This window comes from Eptatretus burgeri, chromosome 6 (genome assembly GCF_056783735.1).
Source record: "Eptatretus burgeri isolate ZD-2024b chromosome 6, Ebu_testis_v1, whole genome shotgun sequence".
Taxonomy (NCBI): domain Eukaryota; kingdom Metazoa; phylum Chordata; class Myxini; order Myxiniformes; family Myxinidae; genus Eptatretus; species Eptatretus burgeri.
In genome coordinates, this window is record NC_140966.1 from 63,709,649 (window position 1) to 63,724,276 (window position 14,628).

Below are 14,628 nucleotides of genomic sequence, written 5' to 3' on the forward strand. Positions count from 1 at the left end.
GAAAACATAATGCCTCCAGCGACATTGTCAGCTGAGGAATTAAAAAAAGGCAGAAAGCAAGGTATCTCAAAAAAGGTATGAATGGATTCGGATGAAACCTGGTGGAGAGGTTGGGTGTGTGACGAGGGCCAATTGATTCGATCCTGGTGAAGATCCATATCTGAATTTTTATTTTATTTTTAAAAGTCATTCTTCATTGGGCCAAAAATGTGCGTGCGTGCGCACATTACATTGGGTCCATACTCTGTGCAGAGTATTGGTGTTGCCTAAGCAGTCTCCTTGGCACAATCCTGGATGGGTCACCACTCTGACACAGTGGCACTCATTTTGCCGACCTCAGAAGGATGACAGGCAGTCAACCCCACCTGGTATTAATTCAACAGCCGAGTGGGATTTCAACTCAGCATCCAAAGTTCCCAAGCCCACCACCCTAACGATTAAACCATCACCAGGTGCCACACACACACACACACACACACACACACACACACACACACACACACACACACACACACACACACACACACACACACACACACACACACACACACACACACACACACACACACACACACACACACACACACACACACACACACACACACACACACACACACACACACACACACAGTTGTGGATGAGTTATGTACGTGACAAGAATAAGATAAGATGATTAGATTTTGGTTACATTCTGGATGCAGATCTGGCCTCTCAGTGTTTTTTTTTTTGTTGTTGTTTTTAATTTTCGGTCATTGATAACGATTGTTTTTATTTTTCCATTCCTGTTCGTAATAATTCATTGTGTTTATTAATATATTGCACCTCTGATGTTCCCTCTGCCAGGCGGAATCTCGTTGGGTCTCCTTCAGCGCTGTGTTGCCATTCGCGGTCGGCCGCCCCTCTGTGGTACCCCAGAGCTCCCAGCTACCTGGGCCATATCACTCGGCATGATTGGTGCCGCAGTTGCGGGGCTAGCAGCCGCGTGTGGCCTGACTGCTTTCGCTTTTTGGCGGCAGAGAGCTGCACTGTATGCCCGTTGGGTCGCTTTTGGTGCTGGTATGTAAAGTGCACCAACAACTCTGCTTCGATGCTCGCAACTGCTTGTTTGTCCTGAAATGACTTGGGATCCCAAAATATTTTTCATGTAGTTTGTTGGCTGATCCAAATTTACATACACGAGTACGTGCCCGTACGTACCCGTGCGTGCTTGCCCGTATATGCGTGGCCGTACATGCAAACCCCCAAAAAATAAAAAAAAACCTTTCAAACAACCACACAGGCCATTCCTTCGCTCTCGTAAATGACGACTGGATTGGGGCATTGTGTTTATCTATAAATGTGCATAAGAAATCGAGAAATTATTAGAATACAGTAAGTCATCACTATCCGGAAGTCCGTACATTGTAACCCGTAATGGGGAATGCGGCTGAGGATCTCTTCCCCAATGGCCATGCCTACGCAGCAACGTGTCCTTTCATTGGTTTGGTAAATAAATGGCCATAACTTGGGAACCACTTCTCCGATTATTATCAAACCTTGAAAAGGCACATTCTCAGGTCCCCAGCAATATACCTGGCAAGTTTCAATTAGATCGGACCAGTGGTTGTCGATAATCAGCAGACACACACACACACACACACACACACACACACACACACACACACACACACACACACACACACACACACACACACACACACACACACACACACACACACACACACACACACACACACACACACCTGGAATTATAGGTAGATACTAAATAGATGCCTCTCCCCCCCCCAACCCTACTTTTGCACTGTCAACAGGGGTGCTTCATTGTGGAGTATGCTGTTCTTCAGAGGGCACTTTGAGGGTTAAATTCTGTATTTGTACTTTTAAATCCTTTAGGACTGGTGTCACATTGTAGGTCAGGCTTCAGACATGGGAATTTTTTTTTGTTAACAGGAGGCTCAGTGACATCATACTACAGTAAGACCACAACATACTTGTTTCATTTATATGCTCATTATACATGACTCTACCTCCCAGTCCACTCGCTTGCTTCAGACATGCGCTTCTACAAAACATGGAACAAACATGTTGTACACCACGTGGTGACTCAGGTGACTACATGGGACCCTCGAGTCCACGTCCATCTTTGTATGTTTGAGAACAGTTCAAGTTCGTTACATTTTGTTCACCGAGGTGACAAATGCTTTTCATTGCCATTTTATTCATGCTCCACTTTTTGTGCTTAAAAATTCAAAATGTCAAAGGCCAAGAAAATGAAACAAGTTGTTTTTTTTATTTTTATTTTTTATTTTTTCCCCCTTCAAGTTTAATTGTACGTTTTGAGAGTGGACAAGGCCATGCTTCATTTTTTAGTTTTACCTGATACACTTCTATTAATCATTATGAAAGCCTGGTATTGGCTTCGTGGTTGGGGTGGCTGGCTTGGGATTTTAGGGTCCTGAGTTTGAGCCCCATTGGCCACTGAATTACACCAGGTGGGGTTGACTCAGCCTGTCATCCTTCTGAGGTTGGCAAAATGAGTACCAGTGTACTGGTAGAGAGGCACTGCATCAGCAGCACAGCCATGCTTCCAAGAAATGATAGCTACCCAGCAGCCAAGTTGTCATGTGCAAGAACAGAATCATTATGACTGTTTATTCATTAATGAGCACAAATTTATGCTTTAGAACTTTTATTTTGGGAAACTTCCTGGTTTTTGCCATCCTTCAGGAATACATCTATTTATAACACTATTCTTATGGGAAAACCTGTTTTGCAACTCGCTGATTCGGGATATGCTCTAGCAAGATATTGGTGCACATATAATTGTGTTTGACTTTTATTTACTGTATATTCCGGTGTATTATCCGCACCCCTGTTTTTCACCCTCAAAAAAATATATAAAAAAAATAACTTTTTGGGTTAATTTATTTTCTGATCTGGATCTAAATACCTTTGTACATTAACTTTCAGTAGCACAAAATTAAAAGTTTGAAATCCAAACGAAGTAGGAAATTATCGGAACATTTATGTCTGTTTTGTAATTGCCCAATTATCAAATCAAAGTCCAATTATTTGATTGTGGAGTGCCGTAATGGCTGGTGTGTAATCGCGAGAGCCTGAACCTTTAGGCTCACAACGTGCTGACCGTGAAGCCGACCATAATTCTTCTTTTGATGAGAGACCAGGTGGGTATTCCTGTAAATCATTCCTCACTCCTGTTCGTCAATCAATCAGAATTGACAGGGACGCGATGACAGTAGGCATAGAAGCCAACCGACTGATCAAGCGATACATGTAGACATAGTGAACTCCATGCACGCTTAGCCAAGACATTCCTGTATCCTGTATCCAGGGCCCAAGAGTAGCGATGGTGGCCCTGCATGTCAGGGTTATTGTGCATGACTCGATGGGGAAAAAACGTGCAACTGAGATAAATTGTACTTGCATACTTTTGCATAATTACCCTGCGCTTGCGCAGCGAAAAGCAGGGTTAAGCGATCGGTTGCATCCGTTTGCCATTCGTGTGCCGTACGTGTGTCTGCATTTTAAAAATTCATTTTCACAGCAACTATTAGTCTAATTGACACTAAATTTTCCAAATCGGTGTGTCTCCTCCTGTGGAATTTTTTAGTCAAAATTATGATGTCATAGGGTCATGTGGCAAAGGTGCCATCTTGGAAAAACCGAAAAACTTTGCACCTCTAAAGCTGCGAAACCACTCTATGGAATTTTTTTGTACCCATGGCTCATTGTGAAGTACTCCCCATGGGGAACAAGATGTGTTAATGATGATGTCATCGGTGCCTTCATTATGACGTTATAATTCGACAAGTGCAACGCTTGATCCGGTCAGTGGGAAAGAAAAATATCTCAGCAGTTGTTGGTCCAATGGACACAATTTTCATCATTGGCGCACCTCCTCCTGTAGAATTTTAAAATTACAGTGATGACGTCATCGGTCGCATGGTCTGGCAGTCATATTGATTTCAAGGCAAAAAAATGAAAACCTTTAAAAACAACAATTGGCTCATTCCAAGTCATTCTCAAGACTGCGCAGGATATGTATTCTATAAATACCATCGAGTTACAAAAGTTCAAAAAGTTCCCCGATATGTAGAACATAAAAAATAAAAAATGACCGTTTTTACAGCCATTTTTCCCTGCTGTGCAGGGGTTTGGTTTTTTCTTGAGGCAATGTTTTATGGCCGGATGCCCTTCCTGACACCAACCCTGGTCGCCTCTTACGACACACAGGGATATGGTACACCTATTCTAACCGGGGCATACACCGGGACCAGTACACTGGCACTCATTTCGCAGACCTCGGAGGGATGACAGGCTGAGTCAACCTCCTGGTGTTAATTCAGCAGCCAACGGGGCTTGAGATATGTAGAACATAAATTTATTGAAATGCAATTGGAATTCAGCATCGAAAAATTGATTGTTTTTAATACTGATTTTTTTTCTCTCTACCTGTGCATTAACCGCACTCCCAACTTTTACCATTTTTCCACTGATAGAAAAGCACGGTTAATACATGGGAAAATACGGTACTCTTAAACTCCCGGACAGAATGATTTGAAATTTTGGTCTTGGGGTATGACTGGAAAAGTTTGAGGCAATTAAAAGAAAGAAAAAAAAAATCAGTCGGAGTTTGGGAGGGGGAGATGCAAATTCTCTATGTAAATGTTTACCATGTAACGCTGCTTTAGTTGGGAGAGTGTATTACAATTCCTAGCGGTTTACAGGATTAAAATAGTAAATCTGTATGAAACCATTATATAATCCAAAACTACATGGCCAATTTCCAAATGTGCGATGTATTTTATGCTTTTCTAAACTGCTGGATGAAATAAGCTAAAGTGGTGGTTATATTGTGAATGTGCATGGGAACATATTCTACTAAGTTGGGATGGTCACTTTCAACTTAAAAAAAAAACATTTATGTTAAAGTGGGGAATTATTGTAAAGTGGGTGAATCATCATTCCTGCTATTGCACCTTTCAACAGAGTAACTTGAAAACTGGATGCTATCTATAAAAAAATAATCAAACTCCTGAAAGTTGTACAAATCATTCTAAAATATGCCAATTCTCTCGACAGCTTAACAAAAACGACTTATCTAAGATGTGGGAGCGGGGGGGGGGGTGGGGGTGGGGGAGGAGGAGGGATGTGTTGAAACGTACATATGTCTGTTTGTTTGTGGGAAGAAATGCATTGAAACATGGTGGTTGTACTCTGGGTGTGCATTGGGAAAGTTATATTAAGTATGGGTGACTACTTCCAATTTAAAGTTGCCCTCCCTTTCCACTCCCATAGGGAGCAGGTGTTTCGAGTATTTATACAAAATATGCAAAAAACAAACAAACAAACAAAACCCCTCTAATTCATTGATTTGAAACTGTTCTTCATGCATAACATCTAAATTCTGTCACACCACTGGAAAATCAAACTTGTGGAATCGGATTTACCAACCATACCATAGGCTGACAGGATAGCTTCGGCCCGAGAGGAATGCACACTTGCCTCTGAGATGCCTATTTGAAGTTTGAATCTTGAACCAGCTATAAACTGCCATCCTGGAGTTTTGCAGGCACGGTGACTCATCAGTTTCTGTTCCGTGGACATTAAGCTGAGTGTCTTGTCTGCTGGCGTTGGTTGGTGAACTTGAAAGATCATACAGGGTCCCTCGCGAAGAGTAAGTGAGCTATCAAGTGAAAAAATTACAAATTCTTGCTCTCACCTATTTGTCGAACATCAGGCAGGTTCAGTCGGTTCGTGAAAGACTTCAGCCAAATATTTATCCTGGCCGACCTTGCAATAAGGTGGGAATAATTGTGGCCATTAAAGAATCATTTTACCAACCAGGACATGGAAGTGGGCATGTTGTCCAACCCAACAGATTAATTCAGTTGTCTTCCATAATTTACGGTCTTTTTGTTTTAAAAGATAAAACACTGTTTTGGGGGTTTTAGTTAATTTTTCTTTCTACTTTTAAGGACCATCTCGATTTTGTGTATGTAAAATGAGAGAATTTTTAACAATTCTGCATTTTCCTTTCCTCACAACCTCCTCTTCGTTTCCTTCTTTCCCTGTCATTAAGGTTTGATGAATTATTATTTACCAAGTCTTCTGTTTTGTTTTTAAATCTTTATTTTTTACTTTTTAAAAAGAATTTATGTGCATACTTACCACTACTAATCCAAACTTCTTTTTATCTTGTAAAACAAAGACTGAATCTCACCAAAAAAAAAAAAAAAATTCTACAGTGAACCCTTGTTTTACACGGGGGCTACGTTCCTGGAAACTCGCGTGTAAACCAAATCTGTAAAATAAGACCTACTGCCTATGGGAAAAGTTGGGCTGAGTGCTGGACTTGGTCCTCTTGCCTATAACCTCACGGGTCATGTACTGGAGTGGTTTATGGGAGTCACCCTCACGAGTGGAGTAAAACCAGTGCATTCACTACCCCTTGTGTTTTCTGCGCATTTCTTTATTTGCTGTATACTGGACTCGTTAACTCCATAATAAATATCACCCATGGCAATAATAACTTGAAATAAAGGAACTTATTATAATTCCACTAAGCGCAGTGTTGACGTTGATGGAGATTGGTACATTACAGTACTGTACACACCGCATGTCTCAGTTACCACCCGCACCGCCTCTGAGTGCACACTACACCATAGCGGAGGATGAAGAATACCGACCCACAACGGAAAAGTACCATGTGAAAGCGAGACTGGACCCACACAAAAACAGAATGGTATATAGAAAATTGTTTGTGTGAAGTCGAAACCGCGTAAACCAAACCCACGTAAAAAACATATGGCTTTACTGTACTTGAATGGGTATAGATAGGTTTGGATCTCAGTATGCACTGGTCCTGACACGACTCCAACAAGTTAAACTGTTCGGGCAGTTGTATATGCTGATGCCTTGTGCACTCTTTGTTTTTTTATTTTTACTGCAATCTGCAGTAAAATCTGCAGCAGTATATTTGTTTGTTTGTTTGTTTATTTATTGGTCCCTTATTGTAACCTTGTGTAATTCGAGATGCTTTTCTTGTACATGGCAAACAGGCAACGAATATACCTAGTGGTATGCTGGTGAGAGCAGTGATGGATTTGCGGTAAAACTTTATGAGAAGAGGTAACCAATATCGTGCATCGTTCGCCTGGTTGCAGTCACTCTGCTCTGCCTGGCCGCACTCGTCTTTCCTGCCGGCTTCTCCACAGATCAGGTTGGTGGAGCAGCCTACCGCTTGCCAACGAGCCTGCAGGTTGGGCCTTCATACATCCTTTTTCTCCTCGCTCTTCTCTTCGCCCTCGTTGGCCTCCTGGTTGCCACTCGCCTTTGCCTCGGCGCACCCCTCTGATGACATTCCTCGCAAGATGTGGCTACTGGCCACCATCCTACAGCTGCACGTTTATCAACAATGATGCTTCTTTATTCCATCATATCCTTTGTTATTTATAATCGTGATTCAAGTTTGATATTGGCACAATTGAAATGACTTATTGATGCTTCCCTCCCCATTGCTGGCACAGCAAGCAAATTTGCTTTTTATTTTTCCACGAGCTCAATGCTTGGCAAACCAGGCTACTGAATTCCATTCCCATTGAAAACACCAAGGTTCTCGAGGAGGTTCGACATGTGTTTTATCGATCATAGAACCCGGCTCACAGGATATACTGAATGGCATATTCGAGGAGAATTATCCATATGAGCACTCGCAAAGTGAATGTGCATAGTGTGGTAAAAGAGATGAATAAATAAATAAGCTTTAATATTTGAGTAATTGAAGAGCATGGTTTGTCCTGCAATTCTGTATTGCAAAGAGACAGGCACATATACCTTGATTCCACCATAGTAATTATTGGATTTGGATGTGTAAAATCTATTGATAACCAATCGTCAGGCAGGTTCTGTTTTGTTTTATATTTCCAATCATTTGTACATTATTTTATATATATATATATACATATGTATAAATGCATGATGCTTTCACTTTCAGATGCTGTATTTTATTTTTAATGAGGGCATCAAGGATGATGCAGCAATTTTGCTTGATGTAGTAAACCACGAGTTCATAGACGGGAGCTATGAGTGTTCTGAAGGTCAAGCAGGCTTTATCCCGGACAAGGATCAGTGAACATTAATGTCCCTAGGAAAAAACTGTACCATGTCAGGGATTTAATAAGAATTGAGACCAAGTTGCTGTCAGGCTCTGCATGAAGCTGTCCATGGAAGTTTCTTGTTTTTTTTCTCGTGGGGGTTGGGGCAAGCAAAATTAAAAAATAAAATAAATTTAAGAAAGGAAAATGGATTGACATCGATGTAAAGGTTGACATAGCTCATTAATTATTCAATCATATTTCCATCACCCACTGGGTCACCTTTCTCCATTGGGTTCCCTGCCATGCCACATTGGCATCTGCACTTTGGATAGATAGTCACTTGTGCTTCTGCTTACTGGGCACAGCAGATGAGCAAACGTACAAATGTATTTACTGTTGCCTGCGAGGTCAATCAAGAAAACTGCTGTAAAATATGTCAGCACATCTGCTGCTCCTCTACAACCTAGACACGTGGCATTCTTCTGCTGGCGTTAAGAGTTTGTGGTTAAGGAGAGATGATGGGGTAAAGTGGGGTTGTAAGCTAACAGGGTGGATGGTGACCCATCAGTCGATTAACGACCAAAGGGATATTTACCACACATTAATGGTTTACTCTATACTAAAATGTTTTCCACTTTTAGTTTATTTATGCAATTAATACAGAACACTTGAGTCCAGGGGTGTGGTTTGCTGGTCATCTCACCCCTTCAGTGTTAAGTGATCCTTCTATCCATTTAGTACTGTACAGCGCTTGCTCTTCCTGTCACACATTTGATTAAACATATCAAATGTAAACGTTTGATTCTCTTCATTTTTATATTTTTAATCTTAGTGGGTTGTTTGTATCTTGTAATTGTAAAGAAATTATAAAACTTACAAAGCTATGTTTCTGGTTATATAAGATTATATTTCTATTTTTTTTTTATCGTAAAGAAAAGTTGTCCTATTCCCGAAGGGGTGTATACAAAGAATCAAGCTTGCGCACCTTTTCTCACTCGGCCTAAGTGGCTCCAATGCAAAGTATTCGCACCTGGCCTAAATGCAAGTCACGGTAAAGCGATGCAACCGTTAACCCATTAATTTTCATTGATACGTAACAAATCGTCAGCAATAAGTGTTAAACAATTACATTAAAAAAAACCTGGAGTTCACAGAACACCTTCCCTGCAGAATCTTGAGAAAAAAAGGGACATGGACCGGGAATGCGAGCAGCATTGCTGTAATATTTTGGCAAAGTAATGCAAAACAGGTTTTTCTAAAGTGTCAAAAAGGAGATTTGTGTTCTGCAGTGTTCAAGTGGATAATGAAATTGAAATAAAATAAAGGTTGTCGAATTTTTTTTGGGGGGGGGAGGCATTATGCAGCCGTTGATGCAGCGTCTTTTACATCACCTTATTTAACGCGTTACCTTTGTTCTTCGTGCCTGTTGTTTGTGTCCTTGATGATGTCGCTAAAAACAGTCAGTTCCGGTTTGAAAGACTTTCAATTTTGTTTGACTGTCAGACAGCCTAAAATAGCGCACTCCTCTGCACAGGTGTGATCGGGACAAATTCAGAGCCAAAGTACTGCTAAACTTCAGGTTCATTTTCCAATTCATGTTCCAATCCATGTTCAAAATATAATGTTCAATTGAAATAAAGTTGTTCCTCAATAATAAATTTACGTTTGTGGACAGACACAGACATAGTGAACCAATTGCTTAATCCCACTTTTTGCTTCGTGCACGCAGGGTAACAACTATTGTTTGTCTTTCATGCTTAGACTAAATGGTCAATTTTTATTTACAATTATAAAGTCCAAGTCACAGCTGTGGATAATTGATTGCACCTATCAATTGCAGGTGAGGATTTATGTAGTTGTGTCTTAAGTTGCATTGACCATGAAGTTGGTCAATTGACATTAAAAGTAAATGACTAATGAACAAAACATGGTTGGCTTGCCCTGCCTCATCATGCCAATGTATGAGGTCGGGGAACACTTCATGACCCCCTCTTAAATGATTTTGGAATATGCACTGAAATTATATCAATGAAAAATACAAACAATTGATCATCGATGAGTTGTATGCATGTTCAAAAAGTGGCACGATTTTGGTGTTCTGTGAGGTTGAGTCAGGAGAAGCTCATTATTTGTCTTATTTGTCCCATCATCTTTGTCCTTCACCTGCACACCATATCTAGTTGCAGATAAAAGAAAAATGAACACAAATCATGCAACAGTAAAAGACAATGTTGCAAGTCTGAGTTCCCTCATTTAAAAATCGATCTTTTAATCATAAATGAGGTCATTGTGTAAGTTTTCATGCTGCTTATAAGTTGGCAATGCCAATAACTTATTTAAGGCTAAGTTAAAATTACGTCCTCACACATTTTCTCAATAAATCATTTTTTTTGGAAGGGGCAAACTATCTCGAGAACATTGCAAAGCCCAACCCGATGGATAGTTCCTCTTAATAACACCCGATAAAATTGCCATACATGATTTCTGTTTGTGACTGGCACGATGGCCTGAGAGGTAAGCACACTCGCCTCTAAGCTGTCCAATCTGGGTTGGAATAGCGACCCAGCTATAAACTGACATCCTGTTTGTTCCACAATCAAGGTGATTCATCGATGTGTGTGCCGTCCCTCAGATAGACGTTAAACTGGGTGTCCCACCTGCCGGCATTAGTTGGTAACGTTAAAGATTCCATGGTGTCGTTTGCAAAGATTAAGCGAGTTATCGCCGGCACCACGGCCAAATTACAAATTCTTGTTTTTATTGTGAGTAACTTGTGGTCTGGTCTTCTCAGGGGTTCTTTGACACCAGATTACACGCTTGCTTGCTATCTTGGACTGTTACTGTCTGGGCAGCAGTTCCTGCACTGCAAACAAATTGACCGGGTAGCTTGCTTGTTTCATGTGAACAGCTTTCCTCGGATAAGGATTACAATCAATTCTATATACGTATGTATGTGGTATACACAGGCAGGATACCCATTCCCAACTGGTTCTTTTTATCCTTGCCGAAGGAGAGGGTTTTGTGTTTGGGTCCGTTTGTTACTTGCAAAATCGAAGATTTTTCAAGTTTATTGGTTAGTCGATTTTGTTATTCTGTCTGTCTGTCTGTCTGTCTGTCTGTCTCTGTCTTTGTCAATCGCCTACAGGTCACAATTCCAAACCGATCGTCATGAAACTTCACCAAATTGTGGAGGTAGGCTCAACTGAGAAGTCGATTGATTTTGAGGTCAAACATCATCTTGAGGTAAAATTTCCAAAATCATAATTTTTCATCCGATTGACTTGCAATTTTAATAAGATTTGCATATTGCATCACTGAATTGGGAAACCAACTATTTTTAAGATCAAAAGGTCAACTCAAGGTCAAATTTATATAATCATCAATTTTCAACTTAAAAATTGTCAATTTACATCCTGTTAACTTGAAAGTTGGACTGGATTTGCGTAGTCCACCACTGAATTGGGAAAGCAACGATTTGAGGTCAAATGTCAACTCAAGGTCAAACTTATAAAATCATCAATTTCAATCTGAAAAATAATCAATTTTCATCTAATTGACCTGAGCTTTGATTATGATTGTCAATTGCAATCTTAAAGAAATGGACAATTTTATGTATCCATGGCAACCTTTTGAGAGGGGGGTGGATTTTGCAAGTATCGTGCTCTACACGACGTCTTTTTCTTGTTCTGTCTGTCTGTGTTTATTGCCTGCAGGTCACAATTCTAAACTGATCTTCACAAAACATCACCACATGGCAGAGTTCGTCGTAAGGAAGAAGCATATTGTTTTTGAGGTCAAAAGGTCAAAAAGTCAGCATCGGCCAAAGGTCACCAACTAAGGTAGGATTTCTAAAATCTTCAATTTTCATCCGATTGACTTGAAATTTGAAGAGGATTTATACTTCAGGTCACTGAATTCAACCAGCCAATTATTTTTGAGGTCAACATGGACCAAAATGTCAACATATGCCAAAGGTCAACAACTAAGGTGGTTTTTCTAAAATCTTCCTTTTTCATCCCATTGACTCAATTTGAAGAGGATTTGCATATCAGGTCACTGAATTAAACCACCAATTATTTTTGAGGTCCAATTTGTTTTATGGATTTTGCAAGTGTCGTGCTCTGCACGACGTCTTTTTCTTGTTTGGCTGTTTGTCCGCACAGAACTTTTGCGTTTTTCTCCACATCTGCTTGTCGGATTGAGTTGAAATTTTCACCATTGGAGGGACTACTCATGTAGAATGTTTTTGTGATGATTATGACATCATATGTCACATGGTGTGGCAGCCATATTGGAAAAATGGAAAAGCTTTGGACCTCTGTATCTCTGAAACTGCAACAAGGAAAAAATTGAAACTTGGCATATGGCGAGTATTCCTCATGGGGAATGAGTGTGATTTTTTTATTTTTATGATGTCATAATTGTATATGTAGAATGCCACATCTGATCAGTATGAAAATTTTTGACGGTCATCTAGAGATAAAATGGTCCACAGAAAAAAAAAAAATTAATGACGTCATCAGTCACTTGATTCGGCAGCTATATTGTTAAAAAAAACATCTTAAAAATCTTCTCTGAAGTGGCTGAACAGATCGAGGCGAAACTTTACACGTATGACCGCCTGTCCATGAGGAACAAAATGTTCACACAAGTCATTGGTCATATGGTTTGGCAGCCATATTGGATTTACCCTAAAACCTATAAAAAATTTCTTCTCCAGAACGGCTCAACAAATCGAGGGGAAACTTCATACAAGTGTTCCCCAAGCCATGGATGTACAACTTTGTTCAGGAATTATTGACAGGTCAAATGGTTTGGCAGCCATATTGGATTGAAGAAAAATAATTTGGAATAGGCAAAGCCGAGAAGCGAACGTAGAATTCTTCTTCCATTCGATGCTGCAATTTCCAGTTACTTCGGCCTGGATTCGGGATCAGCGATCAAATAATGTAAATCACGATTGGAAATTATTTTTTGATGATGCAGGAGATATCTTTATAATAAAATTAGGTAGACTTAAAACTGCGGGAGTATTTACTCAAGTTTTGTTGTTAATTTTTTAGTCATAAAGGTGTGATTGGGTATACTATAGATCAAATTAATTATTTGTGCATTTCCATAACAGTGATAACACTACTGCATATTACCTCAACATTACCTTCACAACGACAACTACACCGCCTAGAACAGGATCTCATCTGAAAAAAAAAAATTCCTCAACATTACCTTCACAACAACTACACCACCTCGAACAGGATCTCATCTAAAAAAAAATATATTACCTCAACATTATACCTCAACATTACCTTCACAACAACTACACCACCTAGAACAGGATCTCATCTGAAAGAAAAAATATTACCTCAACATTATACCTCAACATTACCTTTACAACAACAACTACACCACCAAGAACAGGATCTCATCTGAAAGAAAAAATATGACCTCAACATTATCTTCACAACAACTACACCGCCTAGAACAGGATCTCATCTAAAAAAATAAATATTACCTCAACATTATCTTCACAACAACTACACCGCCGAGAACAGGATCTCATCTAAAAAAATGAATACTAGATTGAACGTAGAATTCTTCTTACATTCGCTTCTGACTTCATAACTTGTTCACAACTGTATGTACGCAATTTCCGGTTACTTCGGCCTGGATTCGGGATCAGCGATCAAATAATGTAAATCACGATTAAAAATTATTTTTTGATGATGTGGGAGATATCTTTATTAAAATCAGTGGAGAAAATGTACACCCTGTCTGATATTTGGGTCTTTCATGTCTCTGACGATGCCTTTATCTCCCGGCATGCATCATTCCCCCTTAACAAAAACCGGAAGCAAAAGGGTCATAGCCAACGACACGGATTCAAAATTGCCATGGTATTGTGTTGTTTCCTATTCTCTCATGTGCACGTGTTAAGTAATATTCACAAGATAGAAATAAAACCCAATCGTGTTTATACACCGCACAGCATTTAAAAAAAACGGAAGCAAAAGGATCAGAGCCAACGACATGGATTCCAAATTGCTAGGGGTATTGTGTTGTTGTTGTTGTTTCCTATTCTCTCATGTGCACGCGCAAAGTATGAAGCTCACTGCGTTCGCTAATATGGAATAGGCAAAGCCTCGAAGCGAACGTAGAATTCTTCTTACATTCGCTTCTTTAATATATCAAATTAAAGTCTTTTTGCTATGAAGAAAATAAATATTTCCTTAACATTACCTTCACAACAACAACTACACCGCCTAGAACAGGATCTCATCTAAAAAAATTAATATTACCTCAACATTACCTTCACAACGACAACTACACCACCAAGAATAGGATCTCATCTAGAAAAATTAATACTAGATTGAACATAGAATTCTTCTTACATTCGCTTCTGACTTTACCTATAACTTGTTCACAACTGTATACGCAATTTCCGGTTGCTTCGGCCTGGATTCGGGAAAAGCGATCAAATAACGTAAATCACGATTAAAAATTATTTTTT

General features: G+C 39.8%; 1 protein-coding gene across 6 annotated transcripts in view; it reads left to right on the plus strand.

Annotated features, from left to right (window-relative positions):
- MOSMO (modulator of smoothened) overlaps window positions 1-14,628 on the plus strand; it is a 79,810-nt gene that overhangs the window by 4,006 nt on the left and 61,176 nt on the right. For 4 of the 6 annotated variants that reach the window (XR_015059275.1, XR_015059276.1, XM_085885384.1 and 1 more), the window contains exons 2-3: window positions 844-1,056; window positions 11,834-11,959. Coding sequence is in view for 4 of the 6 variants with exons in the window: in XM_085885384.1 (XP_085741510.1) it covers window positions 844-1,056; window positions 11,834-11,958 (338 nt within the window). In the remaining 2 variants the exon portion in view is untranslated. The other 2 variants (XM_085885383.1, XM_085885386.1) reach the window with 2 other exon arrangements.